The sequence below is a fragment of the Myotis daubentonii genome, chromosome 4, assembly GCF_963259705.1.
Source record: "Myotis daubentonii chromosome 4, mMyoDau2.1, whole genome shotgun sequence".
Classification (NCBI taxonomy): Eukaryota; Metazoa; Chordata; class Mammalia; order Chiroptera; family Vespertilionidae; genus Myotis; species Myotis daubentonii.
The window spans coordinates 81,270,796-81,297,231 of NC_081843.1; the positions used below are offsets into that span (position 1 = coordinate 81,270,796).

Here is a 26,436-nt window from a genome sequence, read left to right on the forward strand (position 1 = left end):
GTCTCTATCCTTGTAAATTAACCTCAGCATTCTGGTCCCAGACAGCACTTGGTGAGCGTGGTGACTATGGATCCATGCCTAAGACATGGAGCTGCTCTTGGGTACGAACCAAACCAGAGTTCTGAGCCTGCAGCCTGATGGTCCAATACGGGAGGTGGGTCAAGTTGTAAAGCTTCACATCAGACTGAGAGATTTTCTAGAGGCAGCAAGCCTGACCCTGATGGACAGACACCTCCATGTCACCACAGGGCATGCTTTTATCCTGGAATATACTTGTAGACAGTTTTCAGGCTCGTGGTAGACAGACAGGTGAGATGTCATGATTTGGACAGTCCCTCCTTCACAGAGGATTCTCAAGGAAACAAAGGCAGATGACCCAACACATGGGTTATCATGGCAAGCAGGCTGCTCTTCCTTATCCCCGTCCGGGCCAGCTGGCCTAGTCAGACACAACCATGTGTGAATCAGATTTTTTTATTCCCCTGTTTCTCAATAGATTTCAAAATTAAATCCACATTTCTGGATCATGCCCCCTTTAACATGGCTATTTTTTTGCTTCTCTATTTCTAGATCTGGCTCTTTACTAGAGAACATAGGGGTCAAATTTGTGGGGTCAAATTTGTGATGTGAAATATCTTTTCATGCACTCTCTTTGGAGAAAAGGACTGAATGCATTAGGAATCCAATCTGTCCAGCAGAAGATCTAAAGCGTATAACAAACACAATGACTATTACTGAGACAAGCTGTTTTTCTTTAAGTTGAAGTACTCAGAAATGAAACATCTCAACATAAAACAAATCCAACACAAAATCTACAACTTCTATAATCTTGTGACCCCAAATCTTGGATACTTCTGTGGTACCTTAAGTCTTTCAAGGTATCATTCCTTTAGTCTGGCATCTTCCCCCATTCTTGCTCGGCAGAGACCTTCCAGACTCTTAAGAGAACGCGTATAGGAATGTGTCTGTGTGTGTAGAAAAAGGTGTCTCTACGTTGTGTGAATTACATAAATCTATGGCAGGAGCTGGGACAAGTCCCAGTGCCAAGTCAGAGAAACGTCAGTTACTAAGGAAAAGCTTCATGCTTCACTCCCTTCAAAGCACTGGCCTGCCTTGTAGGGGCGTGGTCATCTATTTCTCACAGGCCCAGGCCTGTGTTTAAAGAGGTGAGGTCATTTGTCCCTTGCCTGGGGTTTGGCCCTTATAAGCAAGAACCTGGAGCTCCAGACTAACACACCAACTCCTCCTCATCACCCAACTCACCAGGCATCCAACCTACACGCATTGGACATTCCCTGCAGTGACTCAGAGAGTTCCTGCTCATTGTGTTCCTGGATTCCTGTTTATTAAAGTTATGGAATCCCTGGCCTTCTCAGGGAAAACAGAAGGTCTAAGTAGAAGTTCAATGGTATAGAGAGATAGCACCCTGCTGTATAAAATTTCCATATTTTGGGGGAAAAGGAGGACCTATGTAACACTTTCAACAATATGAATTTAAAAAAAAAGAGAAGGATTCTGAGTAACTCACTCATAGGAAATCATATTGCATATCAAGACTAGAATTAGGGTATTTCACTTTAATAAAAACAAATCATTGATACTAAGAAAGAAATGAATGGGGAATCTTCCACAGGCTACTTTTGCTTATTATTTTTAAAATAGACCCTAAATCCTATTGAAAGATCAAGAGACATATGAAGACAACAATGCAATGCAGGGATCTTGAAAATAAAATCTGTCCATAGCTGACAAGTGAGCCATTCCTGGGGCTTTGTGGCCACATAATATTTTCACTCTCAGTTAATAACAAAACTGGAGGGCTGACATAGAACAGAGTGTTTTCTGCCTCGGTCTTCAGCTTTCATCCGCTATGACTGTTTATTCGAGTAGGCACCAAAGTTTCTGAACTCACATAATTACACAGTAAGAGCAAAACCATTTGTGCTGTTAGCTAATCTGGCTCTCACACACAATACACCAAAAGTGTGGTGCTATGTTCTTCAGATGACAAAAATTATTTCTCATTTTAGTTAGGGGGAAAATCACTCCCATTTTTTTTTTTTATCTGAAAGACTCAATATTTTAAAATAATTTTAAAGAAAGCAATAGGTCATGTCAGCTTTGAGCAAATTGGAGACGAGCACCTGGTGATAAAAAGTGTCATCAGACAAAGGTATCTCCACCAACTTGGTTTTCTGTCTTAACTTGTGTTTCTGAGGCGCACCACCAAAAGTCCCCAACATTTTTTCCAGAGCGGCTCTGTCCCAGGGAGAGGGAGCAAGGGTACAGGACCCAGGAGATGTGCTTATGCGTCTGCAATCAGGAAATCTGGGCAGGGAGACATTTCCCTGCATTTTTAAATAGTTTCATTGTTCGGTTAGGGGACATTGTGTATTTGAGAAGACAAAGAAAAATCTGTCTACCCAAGGTTTGACGGAAACGAGGCAGTCACGTTATAAAACACATACCACACACACTGAAGACCAAAACGAAATGAAATAAACCAACATGCAATCATCTAAATGAGAAATGCACCTGCTAAAGAAAGGTTTCATATCTGGGTAGGCAAACTGTTCCCATCTTAGTCAGGGGAGGGCATTTTCTCAAGTCACCGCTACAAAATAGAGACACTTAGCACAAGAAACATGGTATCGCTGAGAAACAGGAAATAGAGAATGAAGGGTTGAGGGAAATGCCAGGAAGATTACCGAATGTGTCCACAATACATTATTCAACAAAAACATATAACTCCATCTATGAATAAGTTTTATAAGTTTTCCAATTATTGTATTATAGCAAATGCCAGTAGAACCAATAATTAATGTTTTTATTCTAGTTAAAAAAAATACTGGCAATGAGTCTGGCACCATAGCATCAACGGTATATTAAATATATTAATTATAAACGATAACTCTATGCCCCAAGCCGCCCGGCCTTCACTGTCACTGCCTTCCTTCTGAGAACAGTCATTTCTGACTTGTTGAAACTTCCTCTTAGAGAGAGAACTTTGATTAGTTTTCTATCTCCTTGCAAGAAATGATCGTACCTCCAAAAGATTAATCTCTAACTCATCTATGAGAAAGAGTTAATCAATTTGTAACTACTTCCCTACCCTTTTTTTAAAATGCTTTTTTAAAAATTGATAAGATTCAGGAATAGAAATAGGGTTGGCAACTTTGGGTAGGATAGCTCATTTTTTGGTCATTCCGTCCTCCAAACGCTTTTTATCTTCGGAAGGAAGTGCATGTACTTACACGCCTACCCCACGATAAAGACCTGGCTCTGCCTGAGCCACACTCGCCTGAGATCCAGTGATGAGAAAGCCCAGGACTGACGGAGGAAAGGGTCATCCTGAGAGGCTCAGGGACTGAGGCTGGCTGAGAACTGACTCCCTACCACCCCCAACCGAAAAGCTTGAGTCTGCAACCAAACCTCTCTGCTTTCCCACACACTTTTCTCCTCTCTTTAGACCACCTATGCCTGCCTGGCCCCTCTCTCTGGAAGTTTTTGTTTGTTTGTTTGTTTTTAATCAAGACAATTTACCCGCCCCCGCCTACCCATATCCCTTTTGAACTCTTTCTGAGGTGATAGAGAACAAAGGATGATTCTGAATGATCAATCCTGTTCTCCTAAAAACGCTGAATGGAATAGGTAACTAAGCTGTGCTACCATCCCAAGATGGGCTATGATTCCAAAAATGCTTACAAAGACATCGGTGAAAAACGTAGGGTCCAAAGCCTGATAGCAAACAGAATTAAAACACAAAGAATGCAAAGGAAATGCACTGGGAGGAAAGGCACTAAGTCATAATGGCGATTACTTCCCTGTGGTGGGAAGATGGGAGTCTAAATGTGTGTGCACTTGTGCTTTAGTTTTCAACATATTTTAATCATGAATCCTATAACCTCTTAGTCTGGGAAAATATGTGTTTGTTTTACAGAGAAAAGCAGATGTCAGTTTAATACTGCTAGCCGCCAGTCCCAAGAGGAATGGAGGCAAGGAGGGAGTAATGACAAATGTATCCTGTGACAAGATAATGTGAGATACTCATTTGCGACACTCTTTCTCCTGGAAGAGAATGAACAGTATGTTTTCCTTCCCTCATTCCAGGAGGTCTGTGTGTTCAGAGCCTGGGATCCCGGGCCTGCAGAGGGGTTCAGTGGCTCTGTTTCAGGAGCGAAAGCAGGAGTGAGGAGGTAGCTGAGGGGAGCTCACCCTGCCCTCGCTCAGGACAGAGCTGCCAGGGTGATAACCCTACAGGGGATGGAAGGGAGAAACAGGTGTGGTGAGCTGTCCTGCTGGGGTGGGGGATGGAGAGAAGGCAGAGCTGTCTGACTGTGGTGCTGACTGTGTGAATGACCAGGACCTGTGCCCACTCCCTTCCAATGCAGGGCTCCAAGAGGCACAGGACGCGGCCTCGTGCTGGACAGGCATGTGGCTGGGGATAAAGGTGAGCAGGAAAGAATAAGAACAGGAGCCACGCTTGCTCTGCAAGTGCCAGTTACAGATGTGCGTGCCCCCTGTAGGCATCCAGAAGTGCCAGGTACCAGCTTAGGACAGGCCTCCTTATTCCCAGTGGGCTTCGACTACAAGCAACTCAGGTAAGTAGAGAGCAAGTGCTGGTGTCCAATGTCATCTGGCCCCATCAGAAAGGTTACAGCCAGCAGCTACATGACAGTGTAGACTATGATGATGGTTGTACGCCTGTACACTATCCTCCACCTAATCAAGTTGTATACATTAACATGTACAGCTTTTTGTATGTCAACCTTACCCTAGTAAGGTAATCTCTCTTGCTTGAGAAGTACCAGCCAGCCTCAACTCACTCAGAGAATATCAGCAAACTGCCTCTCAAGACATCATCAAAAAATGTCATTTAGTTATTATAGCAAAAGCCTATCCCTACTCAGAACCCGATTTAAAATGAAAAACAAAGCACAGAATGTTGACCATACAATTTGCTAATGGAAGGACTCGCCCGAGCCCTTTAATTATGCTTTCTTCACACATGACAGTGATTCCTCTTAGGTTTGGCTTTGCTGCTGGTTGTGAGGCACCATATTGCTAATCAAAGCCGGGCCAGCCTAGTTCTAATAGTTATTAATGATGCGGGGGAGACATAGCAGACTTCGGCAGCTTGGTCAACTCGACACATAGCAAAACCAAAGGAAAACGGTCTCCTTGACTGACAATGCCAGGAAAAACCCGGGATGCACTCCTGGAGCTGCAGAGGTCTGAAAGCGAAGATGGGCGATCTCAATGGCGCACTCGGGAGGAGCAGTCCTTAGAATTCTGTTTATAAATTAACCCCCGAGTCACACGAGGGCACTCATAAACGAAGACTACCTCTTAGAACATCCACGTAGAGCACACTATCTGCACAGCGCTAGACATCAGCAGCTACTCTAAACTAATCAGGAACTCTATGTGCGTCTTTCCCCAGCATCTGTTGTTAAACATACTCACTCCTTTTAGAGCCTTAATTACGAGATTTATATTCGGGTGGCGATTACCACATTGCATTGGAATACACCAGTAAAGTGTCTCACATTCAATTTTTGGAAACTTATACAGCTGAAGCGGCAAAGCCAAACCTAAGTGGGATCACTGTCACGTGTGAAGAAAGCATAAAGCTCCCAGTATAGGGGTTAACAGTGGTTCTCAACCTGTGGGTCGCGACCTCTTTGGGGATCGAACGACCCTTTCACAGGGGTCACCTAAGACCATCCTGCATATCAGATATTTACATTACGATTCATAACTAGCAAAATCACAGTTATGAAGTAGCAATGAAAATAATTTTATGGTTGGGGGTCACAACATGAGGAACTGTTTTTAAAGGGCCAGAAAGTTGAGAACCACTGGGTTAGAATGAACCATGTGTTACTGCACAGCCCGAGATTGGGGGAAGGTCACCTGATCCTTACCATAGAACTCCTGGCTAGAGAATCAATGGAGAGATGTAAGTTAGGAATCCGGCACCGCAGGGAGAAGGAAGCAACATGTGGTTTGGGAATCACTGTGATGTACCCTCCACACACACTTAAAAATGCCCACAAGTACTGCTTGGCAGGAACCCCATCCACTTCCTGCCTGAGCCTTTCCCAAAGGTTGCAGAAATGTCATACTTTTGTGATGACAGAAACACATCAATCACCTATGAGTTCATGGCCCAGAAAGAATATGTTGTTTTCAACACCTTACATAAAGCAGCTTAGCAGAAAACATCTGAATAAGCTCTAAAGAATAATTCTAAATATCTAGGTGTGGCTGGTGATGACACTATAACAAAAGATAAAAGCCTTTTAGGTAAGTTGTTTTGAATGAAGAGATTGCACAAAGCCAGATAAGACGTTTTATACCTAAGTCATTGGCCAACTGGCTTATGCTCTAATCCCTTGTTTGAAATGTGGTCTGGTGTGAAAAGTAAACTGCCATGAAGGGCCTCTTTCATGGAGAACCAAACAGATAAACAAGGTCATACCTATAATGAAATGTAATATCGTGTAAAGACCTGTTCTTGGACTTCATTGTTTGTATGCATCTCCAGATGGATGGCGTATGTAGATGCAAATTCACAAAGCCATATTACTTGACAATAACCTGATACTTTCCTTTGAAACTTGAACTTTGCTTATCACAGAAAGTAGTTGCAAAAGCAAGAATAAAGGTGAAACTGTAATGAGAAAATGAACACAGGCAGACTGTCTTCCCGCAGTAGAGTCAAAGTTAATCAGCGATCATATTGCAAAATCTAGATCATGCTAATGTGACCCATTCATAGGGCACTCACTCCGCTGAACTAATTCTCAGTTACTTTGGCACTGGCAACTTCACTAGGACTTTGACCAGAAGCTTCTGGGTCTTGGTCGGAAAGCACAGAACATTTTCTAAACTATAAGCCATGCCTACACTGCATCGTATCATGACAAGCAAACTCAGCCTGATCCTGAATTTCTTCTCTACACATTCTTCCCAAAAAGGAGAGGGATCTTACAATCTGTAAGAAGCACAAAGAAATTAAGACCCAAATAAAGTAATGTTCACAACTCCATCAGTCAGCAGAGAACAACATTCCACTCTGTTAATTTAATGTTAATAGTTGACACTTTTTAAAAGTGCTCTAAAGTCAGCAAGTTTTTTCTTTCTTTGTGTGTGTGTGTGTGTGTGTGTGTGTGTGTGTGTGTGTAATCTAGAGGTGGACTCATAGATAGAGAGCAGGCTGACAGCTGGGGGAGGGATTGAGCAAAAAGGAAAAAAAAAGGAGAAAGAATTCATGGACAACAGTGTGGTGAATGCAGAGGGAGGTGGGGGGGCAGGTGGAGGACGGTATAGGGGGGATAAATGGTGATGGAAAATAATATTTTAAAAATAAAAAAAGAGTGGCTTATTTACAGTAAGAACTATTTAACTGCCAAGAAAGGGATGGGTTTCAAAAAGAATACTATTCTATTCATCAAATGTGGGTTTCTAGCTTACTTTCTCTACACATTTACTGTAAGTAAGGCTATCCATTCCTAATCCGAGTCTGTAAATATGGTTAGACCAGGGCAATAAGCATTTCCAGATTATTCTAAGACATAAACTAGGTATCTTAAACAATGCCCAATTGAAATTTATCCTGTTTAATGTGCTAAAATGGTACACAATGTCTAATACTTTGAGGAATGTATAATATTGGACATAAAATAAGCAGCAATAAGTCTGAACTACTACATGTTGTTTGTAGTTTCTATACATATGTGTCTGTGTATTTGTACATAATAAAATATATATTTGCTTTTTCTGGAGTAGAGAATTCTGTTATTTTCAATAAACCTTCTCAGCATTTGCATAAAGTTCTCTGGTAACCGTTTCACAATCTGACATGCATGGCCTGTGGAGCAGGCAAACTCTCGCCCAAGAGAGACAGGGCTGGTGCGGAGAGGAACAAAGCCAGGCAAGAAATAGTCCTCATTTTGATCTTGGTGTGGAATAGTCTGCACATCCCCATGTTTAAAATGCTGTTTCAAACTGGTCTTACTCTTATAAACTCCTTGCCAGCAAGTATCAACTTATTCTGTTCGTGACCCCAGTCGCAATACCTGACCCCAACGGCACATGAGATTAAACCTTGTTGAATAAATGAGTGACTGAATAAGCTAATAAAAATGAGAAAAGGAAAGTTTTGCTAAAATGGGGGAGGGAAGAATCTGGTCATACTAAACCCTGGCCTAATCTTCCTTTCCTAAATCAGTGATAATTCCTATTTAAAGTTTCTTCCCAAAAGCCTAGAATCTTCATCAGAAAGCAGTGATCGTGGGTCAGGATGTGCTGAGAGTTACACAAAGTCAGACTCTAGCCCTTGCCTCCGGGGCTCAATCTAAAAGGATTATATGTACAACAGAGTAATTGATGGGCAGATCCAGGTAACTAAATATTCTCTAAGAACCTATAGGCTCAGGGGTTAAAATAGCAACGGAGCAAGAGTTTCTGGAAGGGGGACAGATGGCTTCTGACAAATAAGCACACCTTCAATGCAAGTGACAGAAGTAGGTCACGATGAGTAAGTGAATTTTCCACTGACTCATTTCCACGTGTATCATGGGCAGCAAAGGAGACCAGTGATCTAATTCTCCACCTAGAAGAGTGCTACAAATTAGTTCTCTAAGGAAAGGAGCTAGAATTAAAACTGACTTAGAACTGACTCAGAGCGAGAACCACCATCCTGGCCTACAAAATGATCAGCGAGCAGGCAGGTCAACAGGCCTGACAAATAATATGCACTTCATAAAAATCCTTGTGTATTTAGAAAATCTAGCCACTCAGACTGCAGGTCCACAAGAGTGAAGTGATTCCTGCCCTTTCTCCAGCTAACAGATCGATGCAATCAGGTTTAACGGGGTTGCACCAATTAACATATATTCAACAAATCTTCACTAAGTCTGCATGCAGTTTTTCAGTTGTTAACTTTGCATGCAAACAACCTCTATTTTAGCGCCGATAGAAAAAAAAAATCTGGTAAATTATTTTTAAATACAAATTCATTTATTTTCGTGCAAATGGGGCATACCATTGCAAATGTCAGATAGTCACCATCTATTATGATAATAGGGTCCAGCCAATCTTACCAACTTATTCAAAGTTCACTGCATGAATGATCAGAGCTCTCAGTCCCCAGACAGAACTTAAAATATGTCCTTATTTAAAAATTCAAAGGCAATAAATCAGGTTAAAGAGGTGACAAGAGATGACCCTCCTCTGCCATCTACTCTGGGAAATGCCTCCTGCTTTCTCCTGGAGGAGCCAGTGAGGTCAATGCAGGACCCCAGGTGGGGCGGTGCTATGGAGACCCATGGTCTCTATCCACCAGGACTTTTCATTAAAGTAAGCCTGTTGAAATAATGCATGCGTTTTACTCCAGTGGGGGATCATTCAGAGATGAAAGTAAATGCTTTCCTTCACACAGGAAAACGTATTGTCCCCATTTGGAAAGATTCCACCCAATGGACTGCAGTTTTATTTTTTTTCCAGTACAGTTAATGAGTTAGGTAGCCTCATCCATGCTTGAAACAAAATTAGTCAAATATTATCAGCCAGTTCTGAAGCTATAGGAAACATACTTTTCACTGTAAGAGCTGACTGGCATGAGGGCAACCCTCGTGACCTTGGCCTCTTTAGCTCAATGCACTACTGAACCAAGATACTAAATAAAAATATACCCAAGGCTCTATACAATGAGACATTATGAGTGACACAATACTCAGGACAGGCAAGTGCTAAGGCAAAGAACATTTACAAGACTGTAGGTGCTCCAAATATATAAAGCTCATATGGTTTCAATGTTTTAAACTAAAGCTACTCGAAACTGCAAAATAGAATGAAAGGGTTTAAAACCACAGGCTCATTACTATATATAAAACAGGTTTTATTCCAAAACTCAGCCCCAGGCCTCTGACAACTTACAGAAATCAAAAGATTCTTGTTGTTGTTGTTTTCCCTGAGTAAAAATGTCACTGCGATGATCTATTTTGACCACTGGGGCTATGGTTACCTCTTCAAGAACCAAACTTATGAAAACGTCATTAACAATAGCTATCCAATAGCCATCAGTTGGTCACCTCAGATCTTACACTCAGTACTAACCTGGTTCAAGCCAAAGTTTAAAACAACCCTAAAGCATTAAATACTGCCCCTGAGACTGTTGAAGCAAAAGAATATGAAATAGAGGTTTTATTTAATGGAATTACTAAATTACAAAGCTTTTATGCTGTATTACTCTGGGAAATTCTTGGTTAAATGAACACATTTAAGGATGTGAAGAATGTGAATGAATGATATCTAGCCACATGTATATAAAGCATTTAGATAATAAAAATATATACTTACTTAGAAATGTGGATTTGTAAATCTCTAGATGTTCCTAAATATACATTTCACATTGAATCATGAAATCAAAGTAAATTTCAAATTTAAACATGTCTACATTCTTTAATTTAAATTTAAAATTTCATTAAATGAAATTCTATAGTATGTAATTCAGAGGCGTCCAAAATGTATAAAACTTATTTTCAGATCAACTTTGTATAGACCTACACATGGCACAAATTTTTCAAGGTCACAGACAGCTATTTCAATGATGTGGTTAGCATCAAATTATAAACTCAACAAAAATGAACTTGTTTTTTTTCCCCCTCCTACTCTTTACTCCATATGCTTTCCTTTTAAAACTCCTACTATTCCCTTTTCTTCTACGTGGACCCAAAAGCAAGGCTGTTAACGGAGGACTTTTAAATAGAAAATGCTTTTTGTTCTTGTGAAGAGCGAAAAAGCAAAATAAACAAAACGCAACAATCAGAAAACACTAACACTATGTCACAGAACTTTTCAACCCCAATTTCCTACTCAAATCCTATCATCTCTCAATCCTTAATTCTTTTTCCATAGAAATAAACAGGATAGTGAGGTTCCAATATACTTTTAACTACAATGAAAAGGCCAATGATACCATGAACCTACAGTAGCAATCAAATTCTCCTAGAATAAAAGATGCTTAAATCCCATACACTAATCCAAAGCGAAGGAAAGCACACATGCCTACAGAAAGATAAGTATATAGTTCTGTGGCTTGTCCGGTCTCAGAAATACTATTTATACCACGTGCACATCATCTCCCCACCCCCACCTTCATTTCACTTGGAAACACAGAGGGCCCGAAAGATTAGATTCAGTCCCTGAGTCCAGGCAGCCCTGAAAACCTGAGACCCCTAGAAGGGGAATAATCAACATTAACTCTGGGACCCTTCATTAATCTTAATCCCCAACCTGGAAGTCTTTGCTACGTTCCAAACTCTGCATCCAAGATGCAGTCAGCTGCACATCTCCACCCATGTGTCTACAGAGGCTCCAATTCAATGAGTCCCCAACTGAACTTATCATCTATACCCAACCTGTCCAGCTCCAAGTGTCTCTAGTTTCAGTGATGGGCACCATTATCCAACAGCCTATAGCAGAAAACAGGAACATACTTGTTTTCCCTCCTCACTCTAGTCATCTAACTGATCATCCAGTCCCATGGATTCCATTTCCTGAACATGTCCCTTTATCCTCACAGTCACCAGCCTGGTTGTGGTATCACCATCATCTCTGGCCAGGAAGCCTACTGAATGAAGCTTGCCCAATTCCAACTCTACCTCCAACTGTCAACAATTTTTTCAATGGGAAGGTGTGATCGCATCATTGCCCTGTGTAAAACCCATCAGTGGTTCCTGCTGCCCGCAGAGTAAATTCCAGGCCTCTGCTTATCACTGTAATCAGTTTCTCCTCAACTCTTACTCTACAGGCTCGTTGGGGCATTTGTCTCTTTGCCTGGACTATTCTCTTCCACCTTTCATTGACTCCTCTCTTACCCACCAACCTGGTTTATTTCCCTGACAGCCACTTTTTGTTACATGTCTCTGGAATGCCTTCAGAACCCTATTTATTCGCCCCTCTACAACATGGCTAAGAGGAGGTAAGCACAGACATATAATCACAGGCAATGTTATAAATTCTTGTTAATCCTTTGTGTCTTCCTCCCCCGATACCCACCCACACCACATGCCCCATGAAACCACAAGCTTTCAAGTGGGCAGGAGCTATCTGTCTCCTCTGCCACTGCCTCCTCTGCACAATGCCTAATGTAAGAAAGGGGCTCAAGTAATACTTACTGAATTCATGCACTAATAGATGCAGAGGATGGGAGCAGGCTGCACCTTCTCATATCTCCCAAATGGAATTTCCCCTGCTTTAGGACTATTCTCTTAAACTCAGAGGTGGCCATAGCAACAGATCCAACCGTAATGGTTGGCTTCCAGGAAGTAAGAATGTTTCATACATAAATTGCTTAAAAACAGACTAAGAGCCAAATCAGCCCTTCCTTATCCAACTCTCTATTCACTGACAATCACAAACCTTTTCTAGACTGAAAACTCTCCTGGGGAAAAGGTTTATCATCCTTAAGGAATGGAGATTCCACTTTTCATGCCAATAGTCAAATTTTTATTTGGAATGATCTAAAGAAAACTAGAAAACAAGCTTTCCCATCTTCATGCAGTTCTATGGGTAGTGACATCCAGGGACCATGTCCAAGACCATCACTAAATGGGGTTTCTTCTGGAGTGTTCCATGAGGTCCCATTAGCCCCTTCAGACCCTTCTATGCTCAACACACTGACATTCATGGAATACAGCTGGAGTCGACTTTGTTCCCACAGCATAGTTGGGACTCTGATGAGAACAAAGCACGTATGTCTGAGCTACTGGTTAAGACAGATATATTTTACTTTGCTTTTGTAATAACTGTATATTTCAATGAGTTCTGCATTGAACTCAATAAATGTGAACAGTAGTCAAACTGTCTGAGTACAACATTAAAGTAAAAATGGCAGTCTTCTACACTAACTATTTGAATTGTATTATTAAATATGTAAATAATAAATATACACACTGACAACTGTCAGAGGGGAGGGGTTTGCAGGGCTGGGTGAAAAAGGTGAAGGAATTAAGTAAAAAAAGGAAAACAACTCATATTCATCAACAACTCTGAGGTGATTACCAGAGGGTAAGGGGTAGAGGGAGATAGTAGAGATAAAGGGGATAAATGGTGATGGAAGGAGACTTGACTTGGGGTAGTAAACACGTAATACAATATACCGATGATGTATTATAGAAATGTACACCTGAAATCTATATAGTTTTATTAACCAATGTCACCCAAATAAATTCAATAAAAAAATAAATATCCTTATACATCTTCGAGTTATAACTCTGATAACTTAAAATAATTACATAAACATGCTTACCTGATGAAGATAACTTTTAATACTCTTATGTAAAAACATTAAAATAAGATATATTATAGTTTATTTAACATGATATATTTGGATTTTCACAAATAAAAGTAACTGGCTAATTGAAACCTGATTTCTTTTCATAGGGAGTTTCAGTTTCACTTGCATTTAAATTAAAATATAAGGTGAAGCCCAAAGATAAAGAAGGAAAAAGTCCTTGCCATCCACATGTGTCAGCTCCTGAGTCACTCAAAAATGATGGATTGTTTTTTCATCTCTTTTGAACAGAATTCTGTGGTCTCAAGTATAACAGGAGGGAAATATGTGCCTAAGGGGCTATGATTTACAATTATTCTGTTTCATACTGATTAGCATAAACGACCATGATAGAAAATTGCATGCAAACCCTTAAAAAGTCAATAAAAGATATTGATCCATAGCAGCAACTAAAGGAGGAAAAACTGCTGACAGCCTCTGCTTCGAGCTTCCTATCTAATTTGGTAGAGGATCTTTTAACCTGAAAATAATTCCATGTTTACAAAGTATTCTTACGGTTGCATGAATTACCTTTCCCAAACATATGGACAAGTCAAACCTCAGCAATTTGCTCCACTTCCAGGTCTATTAGGCTAAAAGTTTGCACCCAGATTAACATGGAGGCATTTTTCAATGCAACTGCAAAGCCAAAAAGAACCCTCCTTTCTATTAGAAACTAATATTGCGAGACGATGCCATAATGGGCAAGTGGTGTGACATTTACCAGTAAAAGCATTCTCTCTTCCAAAAAAAAATATTCTCCCGAAAATGCAAAGTTGAAGGTGGGTAGGTAGGTAATGAAAAGGAATGGCTTCCATTTCTGAAAGTCTGAGGGTCAGTTTTGCTTGCCATTCTTCTCATTCAGAACATATGCCAACATTCATTACTGGCGTGCTTATAACCTCTTGAAAATGCCTTCAACACTAGTACATGAGAAGAGCTTTATCACCATTATTCCCTAATGTCTTTGTATGACAAAGATATTCCTTTCCAGCTGCACAATACGATCATGCTGGTAGTAGATAGCACACGATTTTGTAACTTCATGGCCCTATTTAATTAGAGGAATATGTGGTTATGACAAAGAGATGGTGATGCTCTGATAGCAAGATGCTGAGACACAGGCTCCTCTGAGTAAAGGACACAACTTACTACACACAGAGCAGGGACAGGACCACATTCCCACAAGCCCTGATCTTTAGGTCCCTCCAAAGGCAAATGGTCAGGGTGACGATCAACACACTCATGCTGCTGGTGTTTATTTTAATACACTCCTGGGCTTTCCAGGTACATGCTATAAAAGTAACTGATGAAAACCCAGCACATTTCTCACTGCTTAATTCCCAGCTTGACTCCCAGGTGAATCAAAGGTTATTTTTCTGGCATAAGATCTGCTTAACTCTGCCAGGCCTAAAGTTGGTGTTCTGACAAACTGAAGAGGCCATCTGGGTTAGCCTTTCTCTGTAATACAGTGTCTAAGCTGCCAGGGACGGCAGCTGCTGATCCAGCCATTCCTAACCTAGAGTCCATGGACTTCTAAGGGGACTATGAACAGAATTTATTGGGTCTATGAACTTGGATTGTTTTGTGGTTTTCCACTAATCACAAACGGAAATATATCAAAATGTATCATTTCCTTCATGTACATTCTCAGTATTAGCAGACCTTTTAATTCTGTCACCAATGGAAATCACATATTTTGTATGATGTTATACTTACTGCAAGTATAATAAAAAATCATTTATGAGACACCAAAGGACTTGTATGCATGCATATAAGTATAATGCATGAACACAGACAGTAGGGTAAGGGCATGTGCTGGGGGGTGGGAACGGTTGGGTAGAGGTCAATGGGGGGAAAAGGAAACATATGTAATACTTTAAACAATAAAGAATTTAAATAATAATAATAAACCACATATACTCATTATCATTTCAAAATTATGGTAGTTACTGCACCTGCCTCTAAAGATCTTGATCTGATGTGCTAATAATGCATCACATATATCAAAATTTTAAAAATAGTCTAAGTGGCTATTTCAATATGACTGATTTCCCTTATCATCCTACTGCATATTTTATTTTATGCATTTTAAAACATTATTCTCAAAAGTGGTCCACAGGCTTCACCATACTCCCAATGGAATCCATGGTTTTAAAACAAACAGGCAAGCAGTGGAGGGCCCAGGAAGTCTTGCCAATGTCACACAACTAGTTAGTAACAGAAATGTGACCAGAAACCAGATCCCCTGGTCACACTTCAGGGCTCCTTTCATTATATTTCATGGCTTTACTGACCCTCGCAAAGAAAAAATGTAGAGGATCCCCCAAAGAAAGAGCATGTAATATAAGCATGTTCCAGGCACTGTTTAAAGAGCTGGGCTCTTAAATCCATCATCCCTTCCCTTCTTATACTCACTCACTCATTGCTATTGGTATGTGTAGAAAAGAATTTATATGCAATGGAACATATAACAAAAAAGACTGATAAATTTTTTAGAATACCTATTGAACCGTATTCAAAGAAAGCTATTCGGCAGAATCCTCAGTCTCCACAAACTTTCTGTGCTATCTCTAAGGTGGCATTCAGATGACTCAGTGTGTTCATCAATAGCTTCCTTGCAACAATAGGTAGATATGGCCATTTATCGTTGGTAACTTATAAGCCTGCCAAGTACTAGATGAGGGAGGGAAATAACAACAAACTCAAAAAAAGCTAGTGTCACCCAAGGTCACCCAAGGAGGCTCAATCTTATTTCACACACAAATCAGATCAATTGAAAATGGAAATGCATAATACATTAGACAAACAGTTCCAAAGCTTGATAAAAAGCAGACCTTGGAATGTGCATGAATAGCAATTTGCATTTAGTCATGTTTCATATGTGAACATTAAATGTGTTGAAGGGAAAAAGCAAGTAAAAGTCATTCAACTGTTTTCTTGAAATATTGGTAACAGTACAGTAAAAGTTCAGAGCAGTCATAAAACTCTAGGAGTTATTTGCCCGAATAACAATAGCTTTTATCCTATATCTGCTTCCTACTTCCCTCCATTTCCCAAGTTCCACAGGAAGGATTTCTATTCTTTTAGAAGATTTTCATCCTAAAGCACATGCAATGTTCATTCCAGACTTGAATCTGGCGATGATATACCCTCCTATCATTTTCTTCTTCTTCTTTTTTTTTTGCTAGAGAAAATATGGAACACCAGACTGCCAATCTAGCAATAATGTACCATGCAATATGAGAGTCACAAACTTGGAAGGAACCTCAAGTAGACATAAGAGCGACTTGGCATTTATGTATCAAGATTCATAAACATGTTCACGTCACTTTGGCCTAGAAATCTCTATTCTGGGAATTAATCCTAAGGAAATAGTTCCAAAAGACAGAAAAAGCTATATGCATGAATATGCTCACTGGGGAGTGCTTTCATTCAATAAACCTTTATTAAGTGTCTATTATGTGCCAGGCACTATGCTGGCACAGAGTCTCTGCCTCAAGACATTCACAATCAGCTGGGAATTCAGACAAGTGCACACAGAATTTCAACATGTTGGGATAAATGCTAACAGGCCTGTAGAGAAAGCACTAGAGACGCTGAAAAGTGCTGGAAGAGAAACCTTCTTCATGACATTCTTTTTAAAGACACAGGTCATGTTAAAATATTATTTTAAATCCCTTTATTATTCTGAGAAAACATTCCTCAATACCATACTATAAAATAAAAGCCTACCTAATATGCTAAGTGTCCGGTCGTCCATTCAACCAATTAAAGCATAATATGCTAATGATATATTAAGGCCACTCAACCGCTCGCAGTGATGTACACTGACCATCAGGGGGCAGACAGTCGACTGGTCAACCAGTTGCTATGACATGTACTGACAGCCAGGGGGCAGAAGCTTAGACCGGCAGGTTAGCTTGCTGCTGGGGTCCAGCTGATGGGGATTGAGTGAGAGGGGCCGGACACGACCTGGAGCCCTCCTGTGGTCCCTCCCCGGCTGGCCCACCTCCACGTCCCTCCCCGGCCCTGATCATGCACTGGTGGGGTCCCTCGGCCTGGCCTGCACCCTCTCGCACTCCAGGACCCCTTAGGGGATGTTGGGGAGAGCTGGTTTTGGCCGGATCCCGCAGGCCAGGCGAAGGGACCCCACTGGTGCATGAATTAAATAATTAAATAACAAGCAAACATAATTGTCCTTTAACAGCTCTCAGAAGTCTCCGCCTTACTCTCTACTCCCTGTGGAAGGTGGAGCGGAGCCAGCAATCGAGTCCTCATTGGGCACATCCACCAGCTGACTTGGGTCTTCACTTTCTACTAGACACCAGGGTGTCCCTAATCAAAACTGTTGAGGGACTCTGAGTATGTTTTGCTTAAAACACAACACAAACAAACAAAAAAGGTATCACTCCTTTGAGAACTTTCTCTTTCAAATAGCCTGGAGCCACTTCAGAAAACTCCTGCTTTAAGATTTCAGAAAGGCCTTTGCTGAACACAGTACAGAATGTGCAATCATAATTTTTTAGTGTATTTAGAAATGGGAAAATAATCCAGTTTTAGGGGTTATACTGAGAAGCTTTTGAAGAAGTATAGACTAGACATGCCCCGTACTGCATAGTGAGATATAATCTAAACTAAATGGAGACATGTTGCAAACGACATAGCATGCCTGTATTTACACATGGATTAGAGGAAGTTCTATTCCTACAACATGCACAGCACCCAATACAAGCCAAGACATGCTGCATATCAGGGTGTTGGCCCCATGGAGAGGCCTCTTTCAGTGTGTTCTGTCTTGTGTCATGGCTCAAGGCTTTGGCCATACTCCAGAAGTGGGCAGGAGCTTTAGAAGAATTATGAGAGAAGGCCACACCTGAACTATTTTTCTTTAAAGAGTGCCTAAAGAGTAATATTGAACCTGAACTAATCAATGAGAAGAAGCCAAATGAACATGTATGGAGTATCTATATTTGCTAGGTATTGTACTAGGTCCTAGATTGGCAAAGTCTTTCTGAAAAGGGCCATATGGTACAAATTTGGGGTTTGGAAGGCCAGAGTCTCAGGTACAACTCCTGGATTCTGCTACTGTAGCACAAGTAGCCATAGACAACTCCTAAATGCACTGGTGTGGCTGGGTTCTACTAAAGCTTTATGTACAAAAACAGGCGGCCTGCTAGATTTGGCCTGTTGGCTGCAGTATGTCTACCTCTGACCTAAGGGCTTCACAAGGTATCTTACTTAAGGCACAAAAAAGATACGATGGTTATTTTTCCTACTTAAAGATGGAAAAACAAGTATCAGCAGTAAGGGGACCTGCCATGGTCACCTGTCTCATTTCCTTCAGAGCCAGGATTCCAGTCACAGTTTGCCTAAATCCAAAATCTGAAGTCTTTCTACTACATGAACTGAATACACATTGTTGACTACAGATGACAAAGAGAAGTCAACTTGAGTGAAAGAAAAAAAAAGCCTAAATCCTTCCTCTTATTTAAATCTATACCTATCTATGACAAAATAGGGAAGACAGCAAAAATGCTGGTAAACAGGGCTACAGGTAAACCACTCCTCCCAAAAGCTTTGGAATGTTCAGTACTGCACTCATCCATACCATAAGGGAAAGGGAACCAAATTCTGTATTGCAAAGTGTCAGATTATGGCAAAACTATCATGTGGTCACTCTCCTAGAATTCCAATACTCCCTGAGAGGATTTGGCAAAACAACCCACTAACATTCATATATTCAGCAATTCATTCTTTCTATGCCAAGAGAGCACACTATATACAAGCTTAATAAGCTTGTGGACAGTGTGGCTCAGTTGGTTGAGCATCATCCCATGCACTGAGAGTTTGCCAGTTCAATTCGCAGTCAGGGCACATACCTTTTATGGGCTAGATGCCCAGTGGGGGGCCTACAGGAGGCAATCAATCAATGTGACCCCCTCAGATACATATTTCTCTCTCTCCCTCTTCCTTTCTCTCTCTTTAAAATTAATAATGAAAACATTTAAAAATAAAAATAAAGGATGTGGCACTTGTCCTTCAGGAACTTTAGCAGAATTGGAGGCAACACATAGACAACTAATTACCCTCTGATCTGAAATGGCACTTGACTATGAAAAGAAACTACAGGGGTAATGGGTAGAGTTCAGTGCCTGAAACTCAAGGGAGAATAAGCAATAAATACCTATGTGAACCTTATCCAAGGTTCTCATTCCTTTTATTCCCCTTGAGAGATCAAAGGTTTATTTTCACCAGTGTTGTCCTCATTTGGAACCTGAAAACCAGGTTCCAAGTTCATCCAGGTTCCAAGTAGTTTACCAGCTTGAAACTTTGGTACCTAAACATTAATTTCCTCATCTTACAATAAAGGGGTTCGACTAGATGTTTCTGAAAGTCTCTTCCAAGTTAAGCCTTCTATGAATCAGTTTTTAACCCATGATTCTGTATGCCCGATGTTCAAAAATAATATTCTGGATGAAACTTAGATGCCCACATATCTTAATATATAACATAGGGGTTTCTTTTTTAAATCCTTAGAGTAATAAAAAGTTTCAACTATTAAAACCAGCTCCCTTAAAAAGCAGAAAGTATCACGTAGAGAGCTGCACATTACTTATGAAAATTAAATGATGATTTTTCCCAAAGGACACCAGGGAAAGGAAGATGTGGAGCAGATGGATTCATTGTTCCCCAATGGAGAAAAAAACATTTCTACACCTTGCAAAAATATATTAATTGGCCCGCCATCTGGCAAACCTGCTCATATACATAAGGGATAAAGTTTAGATCTTGAGGTTTAACATTTAAACCTGTGGGGAGATGGTAATTGGAATCTCTCTAAGTTAGCAATAGTATTTTTAAAGGGAACCTTTCAAGAGTGATTTGAATACAGGTGGAGAAAAACAAGGCCTAGAGTGTGAGACCATCCAAGGCGACATCGCTAGTGCCAACGGCCTCGCCCTCAAAGCTAACCAGTGAGCTGGCTGTGGCCACTCCCATGGCAGGTGAGGTCATGCCTTGGTTCAGTGGCTCTCAGAGCACAGGTGTGAATGCTTCCCCACAACTTTACAGGTAAATGTCCTATACCTTCTTGTATATTACAGATAGTTATCAAATTTTCTGGAAATTATACTATTGTAAAGCTAGGTATTTAAAGAATCTCTTTAAGGAAAAAAAGCAGTTTATAAAACAGGAGGTACAATAAAATATGAGTTCTGTGCATACAGGTGCCCAGATAAAAACCTTGGAAGGATAACCCCACATTTTTAATAGTGGTTATGCTTGAATTCTAGACTTTGGGTGTTTTTTTTCTTTATGGTTGTTATATTTTCTCCATTCTTGAGCATGTTTTAAGGTTAATTTTATTTTAAAAGCGATCTACATTTCACTGAAATTAAAATATAATAAAAATAGTGGAAAGTCATGATAAATTATTTTTACAAAGTGCCCTGGCCAGTGTTGCTCAGTGATTCAAGTGCTGACCCACACAACCAAAGGGTCTCGGGTTTGATTCCCAGTCAAGGGCACATACCTGGGTTGCAGGTTTGATCCTCAGCCCCAGTTGGGGCACATGGGGAGGCAACCAATCCATGTGTCTCTCTCACATCGCTGTTTCTACCTCCCTCCCTTCAACTCTCTCTATAAATCAATGGGAGAAATATCCTTGAGTGAGGATTAACAACAACAACAAATTATTTTATAAAGCAAATAAGGTATTGTGCATTTATCTTTTGTAAAACGCATGTTTTGTTCTGTCTTCACTTGCATTTAAAACTCCAAGATTCCTTCCAGCGCTCTATATTCATTTTCCAACAACCATAATCTATGCTTTCAACTCTGTCTTCCAAATCTTCCACTTCATGGCCCCGTTTCCTTCACCAATAAACAACTCCAAATTATTTTTAACAATTTTCTGCTGGTCAAATTTGTTGATCTGTTGTCTTATAACTTCTTCACCTATGTAGCATCAAAGGGGCTATTATATATTAATGATGGGCCACACAATTGATGTAGTTTGTGCTTTTCTTTCAAATATCTCAGTCTGATGCATTTCCCTGGTACCCACTTGACATTATCAACCATGTAATCAAACTATGTGTTAATCATCTTCCTAATCAAACCGCTTTTTAAAAAGGATGAACACAGTGTAACAAGGTATCCTAGCTGGGATCCTGGGACAGAAAAAGGACACTAGATAAAAAAATCAAATCTTAATGAATATGGAACTAATTTTTTTAAAAAAGGGGGACCAGGAGTGAGCAAAATAAAACATATTATTCTAATCTTATATTAGCATTATCAAACAATTAAAAACAACTGAAACTTTTTGAGGTGACACAAACATTCTGTATCTTAATTGTAATGATAGTCATATGACTGTATTTGCCAGAATTCATAAGACTGCACACCTAAAAAGGAAGGTTTTACTGTGTATGTAAATTGTATCTCATTAACTATATTTAGAAAATAAAGCAGACCTAGCTGCCTGGACTTCCTTTTTCTAACGTGAGTAAACGGAAGTGATAAACCCTCATTAGCAGGAATGTGAAGAAGTCTGGGGCCTGGATGAGTGGCCATGAAAAACACCTCTTTCACATTTAAAAAGCACCTGAAAGGAAGGCTTCTTTCACTTTAGCAAGCAGCTCACATATTGTACCACCAAGAGCCAAGAGATGGCCTGTGAAGGGTCTCTGCAGAGTAGGGAATTCTGAGCACAATGCTTGTGCCATTTTGCGTATTGTATATTGTGTATACTTGCTTCTCATACAATTGTTTTGTGCATAACAAAGCAATTATTTCTTAGTTCTCTACAATGATTTTCCCAAAGGAAAAGATATATTTAAGTGCCACCAACTCACCCCTTTAAAAACTTAGTTAACATTAACATAATTCAACAGGAATTATTATATTTTTAAAAGGTAAAGAAGGAGCCTGCCTGTAAGTAATTCATCTCTAAAATGTCCCAACAGATCTGTTCTGGCAATCACACTACAATGCCATCTAAGATGCAAGAACTGTTAGCCCTTCTACGAAATGACCTGCATGCACTATTACAAGACCAGGGTTTTGAGATGTGTGCATAATATATACTCTCATGTGAATGCACAGGGTTTTATAATAAACACAGGGAAATCTCAGAAAAAGTGTGTGTGCTGTGGGGTGCTATTCATTCAGCAGGCCTGTAAGATAGCAGCTGTTCAGAGCTCCACTGTAAGTAAAACCTCAATTTTAAAAGCACAAGCCCACTCAAATACTATTATAAACTGTGATGCTTTAAGATGAGAGAATTATAGGAGAAAACATAAGCAATTTCCATTAATGGGAAAGAGAATCAGCAGGTGGCAACTTTAAAACGAAGTAAACCCAATTCTATTTGTCACCCTCTTTCCTCAGACAGTGGGGGCATTTCTATAGCAAAGGTAAAAATTATCCTTGAATTGCCGGGAGGCTACTGTACTATAAGAATTAAGAAATCTTTCTTTACAAATATGACTTTTAATAATTAGAATATTGTTGGAGCTCTATTTCCTTTGGAGACAGGATACTAAAGTGTTTTTATCCAGGTTTACCACTTACTACTAGTGAGATCTGGAGACAGTTAATTTCTCTGTGCCTCAGTTTTTTCCATCTGTATCACAGATACTATAGACAGAGGTAAATGAGGCAACATACACCAAACTGCCTCAGCAGATATTGTCCTTCTACCTCCTCCTCTGCTGATACTGGTAGAATTACCGGTTATTACACATTATTGTAATTCTGTCTGTGTTGCTTTCTACACCTATTAGACTGAGCTACTTGAAGAAAAGGATCATGCGTACATATCTTTCTTGCCCAGGTGATAATCATAGCTCTGGTCACATACAAGGTACTTGATAAATATTTGGTACGTAAATGAATAAATGAGATGATTCAATAAATTCCCAGACCTTGTCCACACAAGTCAAACATAGTCAAACTAGGTTATTAGGCTACCAGGTTTCAGAAGGTGATTCAAGTTCCACCACAAGCCACGAAGCAGGAAAAGGGTCACACAGAGGTGTGTAACTCATATATAACCCCTCCAAGGATCTTTAACCAACTTCCCCTGTTTCTGAGATTAAACCCCCAGATCTTGGCTCATGGTTTCTCTACCTTTTGGCCCAGTTTGTAATCATTTGACTCCCCTTCAGTGCCTGTAAGGCAGCCAAAGAAAAGGACTTGGAAGAGGAGCTACCTGGCCTTCAGGACTGGGGTCTATCCCCTCCCAATCCGATCCCTAAGGCATCATAAGAAATGCTACAAAGTGAAGGCAAAACCAAACCAAAGCGAAACAAAACCAAAATTATTGTAGTCCCGTAGGCCTTAGCATAGAGTTTAAGATAGATACACACCTGGAACTTCCCAACAAAATCCATAAATGCTGGGCCATGAATCCCCTCCAAACATGTTAGTTTCTTAGGAAAGAGATTTGAAATCAAACCTGTTAAGTGGCTGAAGGAACAGCTACAAGCCACTGCCTGCTGGACACACCTAAAAGAATGGAAGGTTTGAAAGGCGAAGCTTATTTCCTCTGCTCCAGGCTGGGCATGCAGCTCACATGGGAACTAGAAAACTGGCTTAAAATGAGAACTATAATCTTTCTGGAACAATAGGTCATGACGAGCTTCCTTAATGCCAAAATAAGTGTTTAGAAGTGACTTCTGCTAACTGAAAGAAAGAGTAAAGGGCACATATATTTACTCTGGCTTGAACACAACATTTTTGAGTATGTCTCTCAGTGCCAGAAGTCAGACCCTTTTCTTCATGGATTTTTAACCTGGCACCCGCTCCATGGAATGTTTGCATTTCCTAGGAATGGCATAAAAAAGCTGCTTCATATGAGTATTTAACCAGCTCAATTATCTGTACTTTTTGACCTCCGAAAGGTTTGCGGTGAGATGGTAGACTGATTGTAAGGTTAATACTCAAAAGGTAAAACGAACCACAATTTCTCTTGTCTAAAGAGTTTCCTTTAAGAAGCCATCAAATGATAACTAATCAATCACAATTGCAAAGAAAACTGAAGTCTACTTCTCACAAGGGCGTCTTGACAATGGCCCTGTTGGTCACATGACATAAAAGACACTAAGATCCAAGAACTGGACTGAGGAGATCAGCACTCGGATCTTGTGCCTGATTCCTATGGTGAGAAGGCTTTTCAAAACCACTCCTAACTTTTCACCTTAAAAGCCCCAGATTTCCAAGGCTAGCTTATCTGAAACTGACAGGAGGAAGACATATATTGAGAAAGACTGCCACGGACAAAGTTCACACAGTAAAAATATGGCAACTCTTATTCCTTACTAACTTTGTGGTACAAACACCTAACCACTGACATCAAATCCGAAAACATACAGGGAATTATAATTCATAAGCGTAAAGCTCATTTTGCAGAATGCATACCAGGAACTAGGACCTAAAATACCCTGAACTATCCTATACTCTATCTGCCCCCACCACTGGCCACTATGGACATTTGAGATCAAAGATTTTTTAAAATTCCATTGCTAAAGTACCTGTCATTTATGAAAAATGTAAATTCATATTCATCCATTCACCCTGCTGAGTCTGGTGAGTGTGCCAATCAGCTACTAGTATTTTGCCACCTGCCTGCCCTTTGGAGTGGATGAGCAGGCATAGGTCAATTTTACAATGGATTAATTTTTGGATTGGCAAATAATTTGTGTTAATTGAGTGGGTACGAGAATAGAGAATGACAAATGGATAACACTAATCTTCCATGCAAAAAAAAAATAAAAATCAAATCTATTCCCAGTGCTAGGTGCCTACGCTAGGTAATATACTTGGAAGTCTTTGATTCTGTATCAAAAATCTTGAGATAAGCCAAGTGAAAGTAGTATTTTTACAGGAATTATATCTCGAGTTCCAAGATCAACAAGCCATTCCAGATCAGATGTAAGAAATAACATTACATAATAGTCACTTAATAGCTATTGTTTTACAGTAACAAAGGTTTCATTTACCATATTTCCTAGAGTACTTTATTCCCATGACAAACATACTTTTTTCCCTTAACCCCTCCACACATCCATAAAAAGAACACATGTATAATTATAAATTCTAATTTAAAGATACCCACCATATAACATTTTAAAAGATATGAATGTGAAAGGGAGATAGGTTAGTTTTATGCAAGCTACAGATTCAGTGATTTTCTTTAGATTGAGTAGCTAAGAAACCCGGCAGTGGCTAGAGAATATTCTAATAGAGACTCCCACGAGAGAAATGCGGTAAGGTCAAAGTCGGGGTCCTGAGACATCAACATGCACTGCAATGTTTAAAATTAGAATAAAGCACAGCAAAGACAGCTTCAGCAACTCCTCATTCATCAGGCAAGATGAGCCTGGTGACTTCGCCTCAGATTTCCTCCCTCTGATTCTGTGACCCTAAGAGACGCCAGCAGGTTTCATTAGTTCTTCATTCCCTCCACCCATGTGATTCACTCAGAACCTAAGACATCACCCTCCCAGAGATACCTGCAGTGGGAACTTCCTGTCAGGTTTGAAAGTTCCAGGGACATGGAGCTTGTTCTCACCTGCCAAGAGCTAAAAGCTATTTGAGAATTTCAGAACGCACATGGTGGTGGCCCTACTGTATGTCAAGCTCTGGACTTGCCCTTACTTTTGCCTGCAACTACAGTTTCCTAAGAGACCCCCAACTCTAACACATGTAAAACCACAAGATCAGCGGAATGGAGAAAGTCTCAGGATTCTATAATAAAGCAAGCAACCGGGGAACTTAAGATAAGAGATAAACATTACTGATGGTGTATTCTTCTTACCAATCTATTTTACCTTCAAAAGCAGATCAAAGCCTAAATTCCCTCCTTGGGCCTTTTCTCTTTAAAACAAAACAACATGATGCTTCAGTTTGATATTGGCATAATTACCTCCTCTAATAAGCATGTCCGATAGCCATTAGTGTAGCTAAAACTCCCATAGGTCCTCTCATTCTGTTAGTCAGGTTTAAGGTCAACATTTTCAGAATTTACAGCCAAGTTCACAAGGGAGCTTTCCTAATTACCAAGATAGAGAAAAGGAGAATAA

General features: G+C 40.1%; 1 protein-coding gene across 12 annotated transcripts in view; it reads right to left on the reverse strand.

Annotated features, from left to right (window-relative positions):
• MAST4 (microtubule associated serine/threonine kinase family member 4) overlaps positions 1-26,436 on the reverse strand; it is a 521,544-nt gene that overhangs the window by 118,017 nt on the left and 377,091 nt on the right. Inside the window, exon 1 of one of the 12 annotated variants that reach the window (XM_059694460.1) lies at positions 23,722-24,229. The exons of 10 other annotated variants lie outside the window; for them this stretch is intronic. In XM_059694460.1, coding sequence (XP_059550443.1) covers positions 23,722-23,759 — 38 coding nt within the window. In that variant the 5' untranslated portion in view covers positions 23,760-24,229. Of the gene's footprint in view, positions 1-23,721; positions 24,230-26,436 lie in introns of those variants that run through there. One more of the 12 variants, XM_059694464.1, reaches the window with a different exon arrangement.